Source organism: Giraffa tippelskirchi, chromosome 5 (assembly GCF_054371585.1).
Source record: "Giraffa tippelskirchi isolate mGirTip1 chromosome 5, T2T-mGirTip1v1.2.pri, whole genome shotgun sequence".
Lineage (NCBI taxonomy): Eukaryota > Metazoa > Chordata > Mammalia > Artiodactyla > Giraffidae > Giraffa > Giraffa tippelskirchi.
In genome coordinates this window covers 15,706,163-15,725,572 of record NC_137279.1, presented here as the reverse complement: position 1 = coordinate 15,725,572, position 19,410 = coordinate 15,706,163, and the positions used below count along the sequence as shown (strand labels likewise).

At 39.1% G+C, this 19,410-nt stretch overlaps 2 protein-coding genes across 11 annotated transcripts in view; one reads left to right on the top strand and one right to left on the bottom strand.

Annotated features, from left to right (window-relative positions):
* Nucleotides 1–380: 380 nt before the first annotated feature.
* On the bottom strand, nt 381–9,715 carry ARPC5 (actin related protein 2/3 complex subunit 5). 4 transcript variants are annotated; one of them, XR_014054436.1, is made up of 4 exons: nt 8,806–9,715; nt 7,195–7,448; nt 4,788–4,964; nt 381–1,762 (listed from the first exon to the last, which is right to left on the bottom strand). XR_014054436.1 is itself a non-coding variant. In XM_081492528.1 (4 exons), exons 1-4 carry the CDS (start codon nt 9,647–9,649, stop codon nt 1,700–1,702), a joined length of 465 nt encoding a protein of 154 aa, XP_081348654.1. In that variant the 5' UTR covers nt 9,650–9,715; the 3' UTR covers nt 381–1,699. The 4 variants fall into 4 exon arrangements, 2 of the variants coding, with proteins under 2 accessions (XP_081348654.1, XP_081348655.1); XR_014054435.1 differs by having other exon boundaries at nt 9,226–9,715; XM_081492528.1 differs by having other exon boundaries at nt 7,195–7,276; nt 9,507–9,715.
* A 381-nt stretch (nt 9,716–10,096) lies between these two features.
* RGL1 (ral guanine nucleotide dissociation stimulator like 1) overlaps nt 10,097–19,410 on the top strand; it is a 276,237-nt gene continuing 266,923 nt past the window's right edge. For all 7 annotated transcript variants that reach the window (XM_081492484.1, XM_081492488.1, XM_081492471.1 and 4 more), the window contains exon 1: nt 10,097–10,521. The gene's annotated coding sequence lies outside the window, so the exon portion shown is untranslated. The remainder of the gene's footprint in view (nt 10,522–19,410) is intronic.

Here is a 19,410-nt window from a genome sequence, read left to right as displayed (position 1 = left end):
TTGGAACTGTTTGTAAGTTTCTAAAGCTTTGACGTAGGAATCTAGTCAGGTGCAGTGGTAAAAGCGCGACTACCTTGAGTAGATAAGGATAGTAGATGAGAGGTGTAAGAAAGAGCTTGGGAGCTGGCAGTGGTGTTCATCAGGCTTCCAGACAGCTATGGAATCACTCCAGAGTGAGTGATTATAATAATCACTTCATTATTAACATTTATTAATGACTCTCTCTTCTCTACTATCTTATATTTGAATAAAGTAGTCATATAAACCTTCTGTGCAAAATTAGTTATTGTCAAAGAGTGTAATAACCTGGTGGTAAAAAAGGAAATCTTTCCTCTTCATTAACTATGCCTTCATAAGTATTAAAGTAAGACAAAAATAAATTATTCAACACTGACAATTTATTTTCTGAAGATTATCATTTTTACAAAACAGAACAAAAAGCAGGTATCAAAAACAGCCAAGAGTTTACAGAATTTCTGCACCAGTTTTCACACAGGTCAGTGATTATACACTGGTGTTGAATGTAAATACTAGCTACACTCTGATTTCCCGCTTGGTCATAAGCATTCAGGTGGTTTGTTTTAGAGCTACTAAATAATAATAATTTTTCATAAGCACCGGTCATTTTTTGAGAACCCATTTGGTTTGTCCAACAAAGTAAACACTTTTCGATGTGTGGTATTTTCTTTTTTTAAAAAAACACTGACCTAAAATACAGAATGTGTATGTGTTTGGATCTGAACCAAATCCTTTGAGGTCCCAATTACCCTGAAGAACACTAAAGAAGACATTTATAGGACATATTAAATACTAGTTATATACTTCATAATGTCGAAGGCGGCTACTGTACGAATAAAGAAAATATCTCTTCATTCAGAGGCTGCCCAGAGTTTGAACTACATCATAGTTTCCACATCTTTTCTGATTTGGAGTAGTTTCCCCAAATAGGGTCATATTATTGGAAAACAAAGTTTATGCTCGTGCCAAATCTGGCATTTTAGAGATACATTTGTGTAGAGCAAGATTTGTTGCTCTGTACCCTGGGTGACCACAGAGAAATCAAGAGGCCACGATTACTGGATGTGGAGAGGAAGAAGCAGACTTAAACTCACATCATCTGGAGGGAAGCAAAAACAGAGCTGGACTTGGTCATGGTGTTCAGCCACCACTTGTTCCAGAAATACATTTCTTTAAATAAGGGAAGTTTGGTCCAGTTTTGCAATGTTAATAGCTGACAGTCTCTCAAACATTTTTTTTTTTTTAATATATATAGATCATTTCCTGGCTAGCAATGAGTTAAGAAACTGGCCTCCAATTCTGATCAAATTTCTATTAGTCAAAGCCAAAAAACCCCTCCCAAAAACCAAACAACAAACAAAGGAAAACCCAGCCAACAGGGGAACAATTGCACAATAAAGTTGAGTGTAAATTATGCTATGTACAGACTGGTATCCACGTCACTGAAATCATTCTGAGATCATGACACGCTCCTGTTGAAATATTTCTTTTATCTTATCCCAATTTTCATTTAGGGAAAACTGATATGTATGTAATTTTCTTCTGTATAGATATGAAAAGGAAGCAAGAAGGCAAAGCTGAGAGGAGCAGATGCTACCCGTGGGGCAGCGGTGGCATTTGGTTGTTTTGGTCTTGGTACCAGCAACTCCCACCCCATGGGAGAAATCCAGTTCCTGCCGGACTACACCGTTTTCCTTGCAGTCAAGACTCGAACGATGGATCCCACTCCTCCAGCAGCAAGCGCCTAAACACAAACCAAAATGTCAGTGTTGACAGAATTGTAAAGGCTCAGTTCTCACACCAAGTAAAACATTTTTCTTCAAGGAAGGGCATATGCAGCAACTGATTTTGGATTCGCTGATTTTTTTTTAACAAGTATTTCTCGAGCACCTATTATGGGCCAGGCACTGTTCATGGCACTGGGGACACAGTAACAGCAACAACCAAGAAACCTTCCGAGTGCCTGCTCTCAGGCACTCCCATTCTACTGAGGTGCGAGTTAACATTCTAGTGTGTTGTTCTCAAATAACAGTATGTTCTTAGAGATCTGCAGCTTGATGTTCCTGCTGAAAACAGGTTAGGGCTGGGGTTAGGGTATAAATTTAAATATAACCATGAATTTAAATTTAGGACATTTCATGTTGCTCTTATTCTCAGCAGTGCCAGCAAGAAATTCAAACTGGGTTTGACCATACTAAGCTCCAGTTTAAAGCACTCAGAGTTTGTCAGATTTTTCTTTTCTCAAGCTAAGAAAATACTACTTAATAGCTAAGAACTTAGGAACTTTGACATTACCTGGAAAAAGTCGAAGTTGTGATTAAGTATTAGGAATTTGAAGCTCTGGTTTACTTGTAGTCACAAACACTGAAACACCTGTGTGTACTGGGTACTGCGCTAGAGGCTAGGGGTACAAAAGTGAACAAATACATGGAGACAGGGAAGAGACAGACATACACACAGGCTATTTAAATATAATGTGTGAAATGACAGAGCTATGCTCTGGGTGCTAGAAAAGCACAGAGGAGGGGCCTATACACTACCTGAGGGCACAGAGAAAAGTGGAATGGTGAGGTTACGGCTTCCTGGAGAAAACGACACATTAAATGGATAAGTAGGTGACAGACTGACATAAGAGGATAAGGAAGCACTGGGGCAGGGTGAAAATAATAAGCAAAGCTATAGAGGTGTGGAATATTATGGTATGTCCAGCTGGAAACACATTACTATGCTTACTGCTATAGTATATGGGGAAGAACAACACGGAAGATGAGGCTGGACCTGGGAATTTGGACTCAGTTCTGCAGGGGACTTACAAGAGTAGATTTGGACATTAGAGAGATCATTCTGGCAACTGGGTGGAAAACAGATTTGAGGGAGGAAAAACTGATAGCCAAGAGACCATCTGAGGAAACCCTGGCAACAAACTGAGAAGCTGAGAACAGCTGCATTAAAGATGGTTGAGTGGATGATCTAAGAAGTATTTAGGAGATAAGGCTGGCAAAAACTGGTGACTGTTAGGAAGAAAAGAAGACTTAACACATGCCTCTGTTCCCCACATAAAAAAGGGAAGTAATTAGCATTCCTCCCTAGTATTTTTATGAGGATTAATTAATTGAGTTAACATTTATAAAGTGCTTGGAATACAAGAAGTGCTCAGTCAATGTTTGGTATGATCCTGAAACTATACTGAAACTAGGCTGATAGGTTTCAAAGCTGGCTCTTTCATCTGTAAATTGAGGACGATAAAGATATTTACATATCTCATAGGGTTGCTGTAAGGATCCCATGAAACAGAAACTAAAAGTGAGGTGGCTGTACAAAGCAATTATACCTCAATTAAAAAAAGAATACAGCGGCTGGTGAATAAGAGGTGGTCCATGAACAGGATGACTATATGAATTATTCTCCAAACTGATACACCGTAGAGTAAAAGGGAACTATCCATAATTATGTTGGAAACAGGCATAAACTAGGGCTTTCTTGGGAAAAGTGAGAGTTATAATAATCCTATCCACAAACGTTAGCTCTTTTTATTTGAGAGCGTATGAGGAATGAAGTGACTTGATCCAGGTTAAACAGCAAGTTTTGCTACCTGTTCATACCTTATAGGTGTGTTTTCACTCAGATATCCAGACAGTAGCTTCTGAAAAACTGAGTTTTTGGTAACTGTAAGATGTCAGAGAATATACACCTTATCTGTGGTTGGTTTTATTCAAATATTACCAATATAATATAAGAATTGGATATTAAAAATTACCTCACCAGTTTTTCACCTAAGGCTAAAAACTCCCCATAGCCATTTTTTTGGAAGAGGAGGGGCTGGGGTATGGATAGTATACCAGCATCTGCTTATACTGCAAGCAAAATGCACAAAAACAGAAAAAAAAAATTAAGAATTCTTGATCCTACTCCTGATTTCATTTTTTAAAACTGTGATAAAATATGTAACATAAAATTTGCCACATTAGCCATCTTTAAATATAATATTCAGTGGCATTAATTACATTCAAATATTGTATAGCCATCACCACTATCTATTTACAATACTTTCTCATCTCTCCGAACAGCAACTCTGTACCCATTAAGCAATAACTCTCCAGTCTCCTTTCCCCCCAGGCACAGGTAATTTCTAATCCATTATCTGTCTCTATGAATCTGCCCACTCTAGATATTTCATAAAGTGGAATCACAGTGTTTTGTGTCTTTTTGTATCTGGCTTACTTCACTTTGCATAATGTTTTCAAGGTTCATTCACGCTGTACCATGTATATAAACTTTTTCTGGTCAAATAATATTCCGTTGCATGTATGTGTCAAATTCTGTTCATCTGTTTGGGCATCCCTGATGGCTCACTGGTAAAGAATCCACTTGCGATGCAGGAGATGTGGGCTGATCCCCTGGAGGAGAAAATGGCAACCCACTCCAGTATTCTTGCCTGAAAAATCTGACGGAGAGGAGCCTGGTGGGCTAGAGTCCACGGGGTCGCCAGGTCAACCACGAATGAGCAGAGCGACCGAGCATGTATGCACGTTCGTCTGTTCACGGGTTCTTGGGTTTTCCACCTTTTGGCAATTGTTAAAGAATTCAAATCAGCATCTCAAGACCAAGGCTAGTAAGCATAAATCTAAACTTTCATTTTCATGCATTTATTTGTAGTGACAACCAATGTATAACCAAAGAGTCAAAACAGGTATTTAGGGTAGAGGTTGCCAAAGTTATTTTCCATTACAAAGGAACCGGTCATACAGATTGTGTAATTCATAACTTACCTTTTCATGCCACTGCAATAACACAGCACTGCTATTGTCAGAGGGGCTCTCAAAGCCTTTATAAATATACTTCATTAGGAGATCCACACCATTCTTGTCCAGGGATTGAACTGCCTTTTCAATATCGTTAGCTTTAAAAGAGATGAGCACCTTCAAGACAATGCTGCCTGCTCGATCCTGAGGGTAAATAAATAACAGATCATTCAGACTCATTTTTGTGTTGGGGAGTTTCAGTTTTTAGAAAGGCTGCACTGTGAATGTGACATTTGGGTAAAGACCTGAAGAAAGGAAGCGGAAACCTTGGGTGTATCTGAGGTAACTATTTCAGACAGAGAGAAGAGTAACCGCTGTTAGTGTGTGTTCAGCGTGCTCAAGGAACAGCAAGAAGATGAAGGGGGCTGGAGCGGAGCGCAGGGCAGGAAGTCAGAGGGGCAGTCGGAAGACAGAACACGTAAACCCTGCAGGCCCTTATGAGAACTCGGGCCTCCAGTCACAGAGATGAGAAGATGTTGGAAAAGAGTGATATAATCTGACTGACATTTTAACAGGACCAGTTGGCTGTCATATTGAAAATAAGCCTGGGGCGGCAGGAGTGGGGAGAGAAGACAGAAGCTGGGAGACCAGTTTGGAAATTACTGCACTAAGACAGGCTGGTTTTGGCTAGCATGGTAGCAGCAGAGGTGGTCAGAAGTAGACAAATTCTTGATATATTTGAAGGTAGAGGTGAAAGGGTTTGCTTACAGATAGATGTAACAAATTATCAACTTATTAAATCAACACATTTCGCTTCTTGATTAAAAAAAAATACAGACCAAAAAAAGGAAACTGAATTACAGTTCTACCCTGAAGCATCCTTCAGAAATAAATTAATAAATAAAAATTTAAGTTTCTAAAACTTATTTTTCATTTCATATCTATAATCAAGTGACTATAGATATTAGAGTGATCTTCATTTATAATGATCTTTTTCTTTGATTCAAGACTGCTCCAACAGCAGTTACTTTTCACCCAGCAAGCCAAGTACAGGGAACACTTAATTTCCCCTTTCAACAATGTTTCTCTTTCTATTCAACACAAAGTGATAACACCTTCCGCATTCCTGCTGGTCATGATCTTACAGTATGTTTCTGCCACCTGTTGCTGTCTCCAGTTTAAAGACTATGCAATTATCCTGTTTAGAAAAATACCCTTGTATGGAGAGCTATAACCTCCCACCCACAAGCTCTGATTAAAAAAAAACACCCACATAAAAGCAGAAGGTGGTAAAACTGAAATTTCAATGACGTTACTTACTTTAAACGATTATGTTGCCTAGTTAATAATTATGCACTTACCAAAGTTATTATTTACTGGTATTTAACTAAGGAGATACTTGGGGCTCCTAGGATGCATGAATGGCTATGGACATTGGGGGGTCAATGCTCTGGATGTGGGATTATGGATGATTACATTTTTATTTCCGCATATTTCTGAGTTTTCTACAATATTTAACAGAATTAAATATCAGAATTTAATCTGGGCTTTAAACAATTAAGTAAATAGGTTCTTAAGAATTACTGAAAGACTGTTAAGAGGCAATGTAATTTTACAACTTTTCTGAAGGGTAGTATGGTAATATCACATATAGCCTTAAAAAAATGTGTGGTCTAAAATTCAGACACTCACTTCCAGAAATTTATTCAAAGGAAACAATTCAGACTTTACCAAAGATTGTTCATTTCAGTACTATTTATGACAGAAAAAAAGTCAATAAATATATGACAAAAGGTTACATATAACTAAACTGTAGGATTATCAATATACAGATGTTAAAAAAGATATTGTAGAGATAAACTTATTACCAAGTAAAGCTGCTCATGTATACTGCTATACAGATGAAAAGCAGGTTATAAAATTCCAATTAAAAAAAACACTCATAGAAAAACTCTATAAGCATATAGCAACAACAAAAAGTGATAATTATCTATGGATGTGGGATTATGATTATCTTTTTATTCCCCCACATTTCTGAGTTTTCAATATCTAACAGAATTAAATATTAAAATTTAATTCTACGAGAATTGTAGAATTTTTAAAAATCTTTCAAAAGCAAGTAGCATCTGTTTATTTTGTGAAAGTTTCACTTATTCTTCAAGCCTTTGCTCAAATTCAACCTGAGGCCTCCTCTAAAAACATACAGATCTCTCGGTCATTAGAACTTAAGACTATCTACCATGCAGTATTATCACAACTCAATGTTGGAGCACTAATTTTTTATACAGATTTTCCACCTATCAAACTACATTGTAAGCTCTTCGATGTCAAAGATGGTAAACAGTTAAGACATTTGTTGATTGTGTGACACTTTAGAGGGTTCTGGTAAGAAGACTGAGATACCAATAGAGACAGCGTGTTGTCTGTGACTTACCTTCACTGCTTGGCTCTTGGTGTTGATGGGGGGGTTTTTCAGAGCTGCCTGTAGGGCAGCTGTCATGTTTCCTGTGATGGAGGTTAAGGGGATAGCAGCAAAGGGCAGCCCTCAGGAAAGCACGATAACTCCCAGGAACCACTGGTTCTTAAGATTTGATGTTATGCATAGAAGGAAAAATTACTATGGTTGCTATGTTCAATACTGGAAAACTCAACATGTTGGTTTCAAGGATGTCAATCAAAGGTAAAATACTGAAAACAAAAGAGAGCATTAAATTTTTAAAAAATAAGGCAAAAACTGTTTCACCCTTGGCTCTAGTTATTAACTGAACACCTTAATAACCTTTCATTTTCCTGTAAGACACATGTGCAAACATTATCCAGAGTAATATTTTAAAAAATTCTAAAATATATATCAGAATTATTTAGGCCAGCCTGTCTGCCTATCCTTTAATTAGAATTATGTTCTATATTAATTGAAATGCTGGTAGAAAAGTGCTGGCAGATTACTCTAGCAATCTGAATGATATACATTAGCAATCTCTCACTATTGATGATAAGAGGCATTACAGAAGATAAAATAATGCCCTATAGGTGGCAACTTAATTTTTCTGTTTTTGAATATTTTCTCTCATATTTCATGAAGGTCATTCAAACTGCTTTAGGCCACACCTATTAAATTTAGTCTCGCTTTGAAAGCACCAGTGAGTTAGCAAGAATGAAGAACAGAAGGCCAATCAGACTGTCAGAATGTACAGTCATTGCCCTAAAAGGAAAACCTCACAGAGTTCACTTGTTCCTCCATCTGTAGTGCCTGATCAAGGCTTGTCTCTTCTTGTTGAAACAAGAAGAGATAGTATCTTTACATTTCAAGATGAACTGATTTAAAAGCAGATCCACTATACGGATACAGCAGTACCACTGAAGAGTTATCACACATCACCTAGAAAAAGTTAGTCTCACAAAACATCATTTATGCATCATGAAGAATGTTTTTACACCGAATAATCTTCACCACTTATGGTCTAAAGAAAAAGTCTGACTAAAAAACTATGGTTGGTGGCGTGCTGTTATTTTCAAGGCTTTAATGGACTTCTAGGAAGCATGCCTTTTGCAGATTGGCTCACTCATGAGACCGCCCCCCTCCACCCCAAACACTTAAGTATTTTAAATAATGCAAAACAGCAACAGCTGATTGTGAAAGTCACGGAAATCAAAGAAACATCTGTATGTTGATAAATGTTTAATGCTGTATTTTAGGTGACTGTAAGACCAGCTGTGGCTGCTACCAAATATTTTCACTCATGTATCTCCCCATTTAATTTAATAGGCCACTGATGAGGAAAGTCTAAAGAGCCTTCCTAATGTTATGAACACACCCAAGAATAATTAGAAATGAGTGAATTCAGTAATTGAGAATCTCTAAAACGACAGCCTTGGTTATTGCAACATTTACATTTTTCTGAAAAAAGATCTGATGCAAATGCTCCCTCAAAGTTATGAATATTCAAATATGCAAAACCCAAACCAGGAACTGACAGCCACATTTTAACTTAACGGAAACGATTCCAGCATTACAAAATGATTCGGTTTTGTATAAATGATTCACCTTCTCCTATGTTATTCTTTGGGGTTTATTTAAAATATTTCCAGGGATTCTCTACATGCATTTTCCGTCTAGCAGGTAAAATGCTTCCAGCTTCTTTCTGGGCAGTTTTGCATTCATTCCCTTTTCCCTGGTTAACCAACTCTGTGCAACCTGTATTTTGTCAAATCCCTTCCTCTTAAAAAAAAAAAAGCGCCCACAAGCTTAAAAAAACAGACAGAGGGCCTCAATTCTGCAAGCCGCCCCATCTCTCCCGGCGTGAAACAAACTATCCTAACGCTGCCACAACAAAACCACCACAATAAAAAAAAAAATCACTGAAGAAAAATGCCCGCTCCTCCCAATCGGACGTGGGTGCTAATGAAAACCCGGTAAATACGATCTGAGAGGGCCACTTAAGCGCCCTGCAGCTGCCCGACTGACCAGCACCAGCGCCGCGAGGGCGCGGCCGTCACCGCCGGTCCCCGGGAGGCGAGAACTCCGGGCGCAACCTGAGGAATCGGGGGCGTGGACGGCGCGCTGGGAAGGTAAGTTTCCGAGGGCGGGACCCGGGGGTCTCGGGACAAATGGAAGAGCCCTCCTGCCCACTCACGACAGGGAGCCCACGGAGGCGGGGGTCCCCGCCCTCACGCCCTGCCCGCAGCGGGGTCCCGGAAGAGGGGCCGGGTCGGGTGGGGTCGGGAGGCCGGCGAACTGAAGGATATTGCCGCAGGCAGGAGTCCACTTCGCCCTCGTCGGGCCCGGCCTGTCCGTCGCCCCCGTCTTCCTCGTCCACGAACTTGTTCTCGTCGTACTCATCGACGTCCACCTTCCGGAACCGGGCCGACGACACCGTGTTCTTCGACATCCCCGCTCCGGACCGGCGGCAGAGGCCTCCTCTCGATGCTCCCTCGACCTTACCAAGCTCAGCCCCAGCTGGAAGCCGCAGACTGGCGCCTCTACTTCCCTCTTCCGCTCAGAGGCGTAGCCGGCAGCCGCGTCTCGGGTGGTTCTGGGCCTGCGCGCTGGCCGCGCTCCTTCCTCCTCAGGCTCGCGCCTTCCTCGACCCTCCTACGCCGCCCCCACGCGCCCCACAGCGGGGCGCGCCGGGGCGGTAGCGCGCAGAACGCAGCGCGCATGTGCGGACTCTCTGCGGGAAAGGGGCGGGGCGGGGCGACAGAGGCGTGGGAGGGAGGGGGCGGGGCAGGAGGGAGGGACAAAAGCGGTGCCGCCGGCAGAGGTAAGAGGCGATTGGGCCTCCGGATGCGTCACGTGATCCCTAGGGGGTTTCCATAGAAACGCTTCTCTGCGGTCCAGTCTGGGGCGGGGGGGGAGGTCTTAGGTTGGCGGCGATGGGCGCTGGGGGCAGGCGTCCTTGGCTTTGCTGCCGCCGCCGCCGTAAACAGCCTGTCGTCGGGGTCCCGCTTAAGGTCCGGCTGGCACGGACTTGCCCGTGAGCTGGGATGGATTGGTTGCCGGACCAAGTCTCCTGCAGTTGGCAGGAGTATGAGGCGGAGTGATGCACGCCCAGTCGCCCAGCATCGTTCGAGTTGTCAGAGACCTCGCTTCGGACCGTGTACTCTCCGTGGCTTCGTTCCCGAGCCGGGAAGCCCCTTTCTCGGCTGTGGAACTACGCTGCGCGTCCAGCTTGAGGTTCCCAAGGACGGAGTCGAAAGGTCACATCTTATCTGTCAATGCTGTGTAATGGCAAGCGACTGCACCTGCAAAACTCGAACCTAGGTATCATAACCATTGGGGAGGAGTGGGAGGTGTCTGGGCAGGGGCTACGGTCCGGTGGCAGGACTGGGATGAACCTGTGGAATTTGAGGTAGGGTCAGCCATTGATATCTTAAAGTAAGTGGTTATTTGGAGCAAGAATGCTAGAAAAGGGTAGGGGCGAGTTACACTCTGGCTCTGAGGCGAAACAAAATGTGTAAGGATTAGTTGAAACCAGATCTTTAAGATTTATCTTTATGGCTCAAGATTTATATGATCCTCCTAGGCCAGCTTTTTATTGTATTTGACACCCCCGTTTCTGCGAGCAAAGCTCTCACTGAGCAGGTAAGAGCACTAAAGCACTAAATCTGAGGAAACGGTAGTTGGGTGGTATGTCTAACACTGAAGTACAAATATTTGCAAAATAAAATTAATTTGGATATTTATCAGGTTTAGTTTAATTCCACCTCTAGCGGAAGGCTGGCTGCTGCCCTGTTAAATATCTCAATCCTTGGTTTCCTGTGCTGTAATTGAAAATAGCACTAGGCTTAGAATCAGAAAACCTTGGCTTGAGTCTTGATTCTTCCTTCTACTCATAACCTATTGACTGAGGCAGGCCACTTAAAATTCTGAATGTCAAGTTCCCCATTGCTTAAGTGGGGCTAATAATGTGTACTTAACAATATTGTTCTGAGCGTTAAACACAAGAAAGTGTTTGAAACTGTAAAATTCTGCATCAATGCAAATTGCATGTTATCTGTACCATTGTGGCACTAGTCTTATAAATTGCTTAATGATATATTGTGTTATATCTTGCCCCTGGAAGAGATGAAAGATTCTGGAGGGCAGAGACTGTCTTATTTCTTTTCTTTTTTTTTTTTCTGAATTGAAGTACAGTTGATTTACAATGTTGTATTAGTTTCTGGTGTACAGCAAAGTGATTCAGTTATACATACATATTGTATCTTCCTTTACATCTGACATAAAACTGAGCATGCAGAAGGTACTCAATACATTCATACACTCAGTTATTCATTGATGAATGAATAAATGTGAAAGGCAGTACAGTTTGAGGGTCACACTGAAAATAATGAATCAGAAAGAAGAGGAAGAGAGATCTCAAAGTCAAACCTTTGTTGGACATATATACATACGTGTGTATATATAGCTGTATCTATATCAATTTGTAGATGGTAGGTAGATACGTCTGAAATGGAAGGCACCCCTTTTTCTTGGGAGGAAGAAGCAACATGGCATTTTCTTTTCCCAGTTAAATTACCCTCAATAAGATTATCATTAAGTGATAAAAGTGACATTTATTTAAATCACCACTCAAGTTATGAGCCAATACACTGATAAAAACTCCCTCAAGGGCTGTCTTAAGACAGCCAAGGAAAATTTTCTACCTGTTGGCAATATTTATTTTAGAAAGTCTTATACCAAAGTATCAGATCATTACTATGGTGAATGGCATTACATAACCTAGAATAAATATTTTTTTAAATGTTTTTTCTGAGTTTCAGTCTTTGGTGACTTTAGTAAGAACTGAACAATATACTTGTTTAAATGCTAAAGATGGTTGTACTTTTTGTTTTTCTAAATCATGATTTTCTTTGAAGAGAAAATTGAACATTAGAAGCACATTTGAGAGCAAATGGAAACAAGAATTCAAGAACTAATACATCCTTTCTCTTCCATTTCTATTCCGAATAAGTAGGGCTTATTTAGGAAATTTCTTTATTCTCTTTTTTTAGAACTGGAAAAGAACACCAGGGTGGAAATCAACTTAAGGGAATAGTGAGGGGAATTTTAAAACTCAAGTTGTTCAAGGGTATAATTGTTTAAATGTCCTTTTCCAGTGCATGCTTTTTGTTGGTTCACAATGATAAATACCTAGTCCACAGTGGGTGCTCAACACCTTCTATCCAATGAATTAATCTGACAAGTTAATTTTGGAATCGTATTTAGAGGTTGAGATTTTTAATTATCTTCCCACCTTCATTAGCTAATAGTTAACTCTATATAAAGCTTTAGAGAAATTTCTTTGTGTGTATATGAGTGTGTGTGAAGAAACCAATCCTTCATAATCTTTTTTTTATTAATAACTTTTTAATTTATTTTTTATTTAAATTAGTTTATTTTCTATTTTTTAACTTTACAATATTGTATTTGTTTTGCCATACATTGACATGAATCCACCATGGGTGTACATGTTAATTGGAAAAGACATTCTTCTACTTTCTTGCAAATTACAAATTTTTATTGTTGATTGTGGCACTTAATTCATTTTAAGTAATATTATTTTTCCTACTTTAACTTTTCAAGTGAGTGCTTATTCCTGAAATAAAGGATCCGTATGGTTTTAAGACATTTTATTTATTGTGCACATAGCCTGGTTTGGTTCAATGCTAAAGTAATACAGAATCTGAATTTTCCCAAGATTAATGCTGCAATGGTAGTATATACCTCTTTCTGATTTTCTGTGATGATGCAGAGTGAAGGATCTTTTTAGTTAGAAAGGATTTTGATAAAACTATCCAGTAACAGATCTCTTCAGATATTTTAAACCAAGTACTTTGCCTACTATGTGCTTCTTTCCCCCAGATTTGTCAATATTTATTAATTTACAAACTAAAACATTGAATCCTGTACACTGTTTTTATAATTTGAAGTGGAAGGGAATTCAAAGTTAATCAAATGTGTTGAAAGTATTATAAATAGAAACGAAATAATTTTCAGCTCTGGTAATGATAGTTTAATACCACTGTTCTCTAGCAGCATAATTATTACAATGTAAAAAGATTTTTAGCATGTTATCCATAGATTATGTTATGTTTTAACACTTGTACTTAATATCTAAATGAGCTGGTTCAGTGTTGAAATACCAACCTTCAAATCTTTAGGTTTTTGTGATTAATTTTAGTTTTGCATAACCTTATGATTACACACTGAGTTAGAGTAGATAGGGTGAACTATTTTATGATAGGTTTTTTTTTGTTTTTTTTTTTTTTAGCCTTGCGGTGATCAAATTTTATTAACTGAAGTGTTGATTGACTCAGTTCAGCTGAGTTCTCAGCAGGTACAGGAACACTAGCCCTGCGTTTAATTTCTTTTTTTTTTTTTTTCAAATGTTATCATGACCATCATTTTTTTTTTTTTTTCAGTTGGGGGCTAATTACTTTACAATATTGTAGTAGTTTTTGCCATACATTGACATGAATCAGCCATGGGTTTACATGTGTTCCCCATCCTGAACCCCCCTCCCACCACCCTCCCCATCCCATCCCTCTGGGTCATCCCATTGCCCCAGCCCTGAGCATTTGTCTCATGCATCGAACATGGAATGGTGTTCTGTTTCACATATGATAATATACATGTTTCAATGCTATTGTCTCAGAACGTCCCACCCTCACCTTCTCCCTCAGAGTCCATAAGACTGTTCTATGCATATGATAGGATTTTTATTCTTCAAAGATTGAAAACATTTTAAAATATGTACTCTTGTCTCAGGCAAAATGTTTAGTGCTAAATCAAAGATTAGACCTTGTTTGTTAAACATCCTTGTGAATGGGACTTTTTCTATTAAAAAAACTTTTTTTTACCTCTTTATGATAATATAAAGGAAAGCTATGGGATTTTTGCCTGGGGATCTCATGAACAGAGGAGCCTGGCAGGCTACAGTCCATGAGGTTGCAAAGAATCAGATATAACTGAAGTGACTGAGCATGCACATAGGTTAAAAATTACTTATTCTATATTCCTTCCCATTACTGAGGTCTCTTATTAATGCTAATTATTGTTTTAAGTCCACATCTATTGTCACAATATAAATCATAGTATTTGAAGTAATCATAATTTACCTATTTTCCAATATTTATATTACTTTTATTTTTCTTATCTTATTGTATTAGCTAGACTATCAAAATCAGTGTTGAAAAACTGAATAGTAGGCTTCTTTGTTTCTATTTTTAATGGAAATGTCTTTGGTATTTCACCAGTTTTTATTTCCCATTTCTTTATGATTTTTAGGAATCACAGCTGAAATTATCAAATGCTTTTTTGAGGGATCTAATGATAAAATCTTATAGGTTTTGTTCTTTTAATTTATGAATATGATAAATTGTGTTTATATTTTTTCTGTGCTAAATCATTCCTATTAGGTTGGTGCAAAAGTAATTGCAGTTTTTGCATTGTTGAAATTTGCCATTTGACATTGGAATACATTCTAAATAAATGTGGTTATGTTATACATCATTTTAATGTGCGTTTTTCTCTGTGTTTTTTTGCTAATCACTTATTATTTGCTGTTTATTTTATATTTATTTTAGACTATGGAAATGATGTTAGACAAAAAGCAAATTTGAGCCATTTTCTTATTTGAGTTCAAAATGGGTTGTAAAGCAGCAGAGACAACTTGCAACATCAACAATGCATTTGGCCCATGAACTGCTATGAACACACAGTGCAGTGGTGGTTCAGGAACTTTTCCCAAGGAGATGAGAGCCTTGAAGATGAGCATAGTGGCTGGCCATCAGAAGGTGACAGCAACCAACTGAGAGCATCATCAAAGCTGATCCTCTTTCAGCTACTTGAGAAGTTGCCAAAGAACTGAACCTTGATCATTCTACAGTCATTTGGCATTAGAAACAAATTGGAAAGGTGAAAAAGCTTGATAGTGGGTGCCTCATGAGCTGACTGAAAGTCAAAAAATCGTTTCGAAGTGTTGTCTTCTCTTATTCTATGCAACAACAGCAAACCGTTTCTTGATCAGACTGCAACATGCAACAAAAAGTGGATTTTTATATGACAGTCAGCAATGACTGAGTGGTTGGACCGAGAAGAAGCTCCAAAGTACTTCCCAGAGCCAAACTTGCAGCCAAAAAATGTAATGGTCACTATTTGGTGGTCTGCTGCTGGTCTGATCCACTAAAGCTTTCTGAATCCTGGCAAAACCGTTACATTTGAAAAGTATGCTCAGCAAATTGATGAGTTGCACCGAAAACTGCAGTGCCTGCAGCTGGCACTTGTCAACAGAAAGGGCCCGGTTCTTCTCTGTGACGATGCCTAAACACATGTTGCACAACCAGTGCTGCGAAAGTTGGGCTGCAAAGTTTTGCCTCACCCGCCATATTCACCTGACCTCTTGTCAACAGATTACCACTTCTTCAAGCATCTTGACAACTTTGCAGGGAAAGTGCTTCCTCAACCAGCAGGAGGCAGAAAATGCTTTTCAGTTCAGTTCAGTTGCTCAGTTGTGTCTGACTCTTTGCGACCCCATGAACTGCAGCACGCCAGGCCTCCCTGTCCATCACCAACTCCCTGAGTCCACCCAAACCCATTTCCATCAAGTCGGTGATGCCATCCAGCCATCTCATCCTCTGTCGTCCCCTTCTCCTCCTGCCCTCAATCTTTCCCAGCATCAGGGTCTTTTCCAATGAGTTAGCTCTTCGCATGAGGTGGCCAAAGTATTGGAGTTTCAGCTTCAACATCAGTCCTTCCAATGAACACCCAGGACTGATCTCCTTTAGAATGGACTGGTTGCATCTCCTTGCAGTCCAAGGGACTCTCAAGAGTCTTCTCCAACACCACAGTTCAAAAGCATCAATTCTTCGGTGCTCAGCTTTCTTTATAGTCCAACTCTCACATCCATACATGACCACTGGAAAAACCATAACCTTGACTAGACAGACCTTTGTTGGCAAAGTAATGTCTCTGCTTTTTAATATGCTATCTAGGTTGGTCATAACTTTCCTTCCAAGGAGTAAGCGTCTTTTAATTTCATTGCTGCAATCACCATCTGCAGTGATCTTGGAGCCCAGGAAAATAAAGTCAGCCACTGTTTCCCCATCTATCTGCCATGAAGTGATGGGACCGGATGCCATGATCTTAGTTTTCTGAATGTTGAGCTTTAAGCCAACTGTTCACCCTCCTCTTTCACTTTCATCAAGAGGCTCTTTAGTTCTTCTTCACTTTCCTGAAGCACAGATTTTATGACTTCCCTGGTGGCTCAGACGGTGAAGCATCTGCCTACAATGTGGGAGACCCGGGTTCAATCCCTGGGTCAGGAAGATCCCCTGGAGAAGGAAATGGCAACCCACTCCAGTATTCTTGCCTGGAGAATCCCATGGATGGAGGAGCCTGGTGGGCTACAGTCCATGGGATCGCAAAGAGTCGGACATGACTGAGTGACTTCACTTTCACTTTCACTTTATGCTACAGGAGTAAGCAAACTTATTTCTCATTGGCAAAAATGTATTGATTATAATGGTTCCTATTTTGATTAATAAAGATATGTTTGAGCCTAGTTATAATGATTTAAAATTCATGGTCTGAAACTGTCATTATGTTTGCACCAACCTAATATGTTTCAAGAATAAACTATTTCATTACTGTGTTAATTACTTGTTACATTCGATTTGTTTATATATATATATTTAACATGATTTCAGAGTCTTTATGTATAAGATTGGCCCACAGTTTTATTTCTTTGTGTTACCTTTATCCACTTTTGATATTAAGATTAGTCTAGCTTTGTAAGGTGATTTGAGAAAATTTCACCATTTTTTCCATGCTCTGGAATAGTTTGAATAATAGAAAATTACCATGCTGTTTTTTTTCTTTGAAAGTTGTAGAATGTGCTTGTAAAATTATTTGAGCTTGCTCAGTTTTATGTTCTGTGGTTATTGACTTGTTTGGTTTTCATTTTCTTAGTAAATCATGCATTTCATCTAGACTGGCAATTTATTGGCAAGAAGTTCCACAAAATATTTTCATACAATTATTTTAATATCTTCCATGACCACAGACATACTGCTTTTCTCATTGCTACTATTAACTATTTAAGCAAAATATTAAAATCAATCAACATAGTTTTCTTTTCCCCTACAACCTGATTGTCACAAATTCTAGTAACCTATCTTTACTTCGTATAGAAAGTCGCTATCTCACACTTGGAGAGCTGATAAAATTTGAAAGATTCTACAATTTCTATCCCTTTCTACTGTCTATTCTTATTGTGTTAATATTTTATGAACAATAGCAACGACTTAATGAGTGTTTACTGTGTTTTAGACACCTGGTAAATAAGCTCTTTACTTATACCTGGTCAATAGCTCTTTACTTATATTATTTAATCCAGGGCCTAGGAATTAGTGTTCCCATATTATAGATGAAGAAACTTAAGGCTCAGAGAGGTTTTGTAACTCAGCCAGTTATGGTCAGATAGCAAGTGGCAAATAAGTATGGGAATTAGGTCTACTTTCAGTAAGTCTTAATTCTCAATTCTACTACTTACCTTTGTGCTAAAAATAAGGATATAGTTAAGTATCAAGAGTCTAAATAAACCCACACAGTAGCTTGAAATGAATGACTACAAATTGTGAACTTTAAAAAACCTATTATTATAATGAAGTTTTTGAAAGATACTTGGTTTTCAGATATTCCTGTGAGCCTTCAATAGCTTATCTCAGTATTTTGAGACTAGACATAGAGACTATTAGCTAATATTTAGTCTGTACAAGTACAAAAGATGACCTTTTTTTTGTATATGGAGAGATCAGTAGGTGTCAATTAGTAATTCCACTTAATTTTTTAAAAATTGTGGCAAAATACATATAACATACAATTTACCATCTTAACCATTTTCAAGTATACCGTAAAGTAGTATTAAGTATGTTCCTACTGTATATAACCATCACTACTATCCATCTCTAGTGCAAGTTTTTATCTTGCAAAACTGAGACTCTTCTAAACAATATTTCTTCATTCCACCCTTTCTCTAGCCCCTGGCAACCGTCCTCTTACTTTTTAAGGTGGTCAATTTGATGACTCTAGGTATGCCACATAGTTGGAATAATGCAGCATTTTTCTTTTTGTGACTGGCTTATTTCACTGAGCTTGATGTCCTCAAGATTTGTTTATGTTGTAGTATGTGTCAGAATAGCCTTCCTTTTTAAGGCTGAATAATATTACATTATATATATACACCATACTTCATTCATTCATCTGCTGGTGGATACGTGGGTTACTTCCACCTTTAAAGAAAAATATATTTGTGTATTTATTTTTGGTTGCACCAGGTCTTCGTTGCTGTGCTCGGGCTTTCTCTCGCTGCAGCAAGCAGGAGCTACCCTTCATCGCGGTGCATGGGCTTCTCGTCGTGGTGGCTTCTCTTGTAGAGCACAGGCTCTAGGCACACGGGCGTCAGTAATTGTGGCATGAGGGCTTAGTTGTTCCGAAGCACGTGGAATCTTCCTAGACCAGGGATCCAACCTGTATGCCCTGAATTGACAGGTAGAGTCTTATCCACTCTACCGCCAGGGAAGTCCTGCTTCCACCTTTTGACCAATGTGAATAATGGTGCTTTGAATACATGTGTCATGTATTTTTTTTTTGAGACCCAGTTTTCAATTCTTTTGAGTTTATACCCAGAACTGAAATCACTAGAAGGTATATATATATAACCAATTCTACTTAATTCAAAAGGGTATTAAAGCAATGTTCCACAGCCTAAGGCCTTTGATTTGGTACATTCCTGAGAATCAAGGACATCCAAGGTAAGGTAATCTCAGGACTTAACATTTGTTAAGAGGTCCTGGATAACAAGGAATGGGGGTGGGGAGAATACCAAACTGTGGGGTCTAGAACCTACTGAAGCTCTCCGCCCTAGCCCACCCAGCCTACCTAGCTCCCAGAGTCTAGAGGAGGCCCATTGGCATACTACTTTGAGCAGGATATAGGAAAGCCATAGGACCACTGCTAAATAGATACTGATTTTTTCAGCCTTTATGGTGCATCCACATTGTTTTTATTTTGAGAGGCATTAAAGCATAGTGATTAAGAACATGGGTTCTGGAACTAGATCTTCTAGGTTTTACTCTCAGCTCAACCTTTACTATTTGAGCAATTACTTAA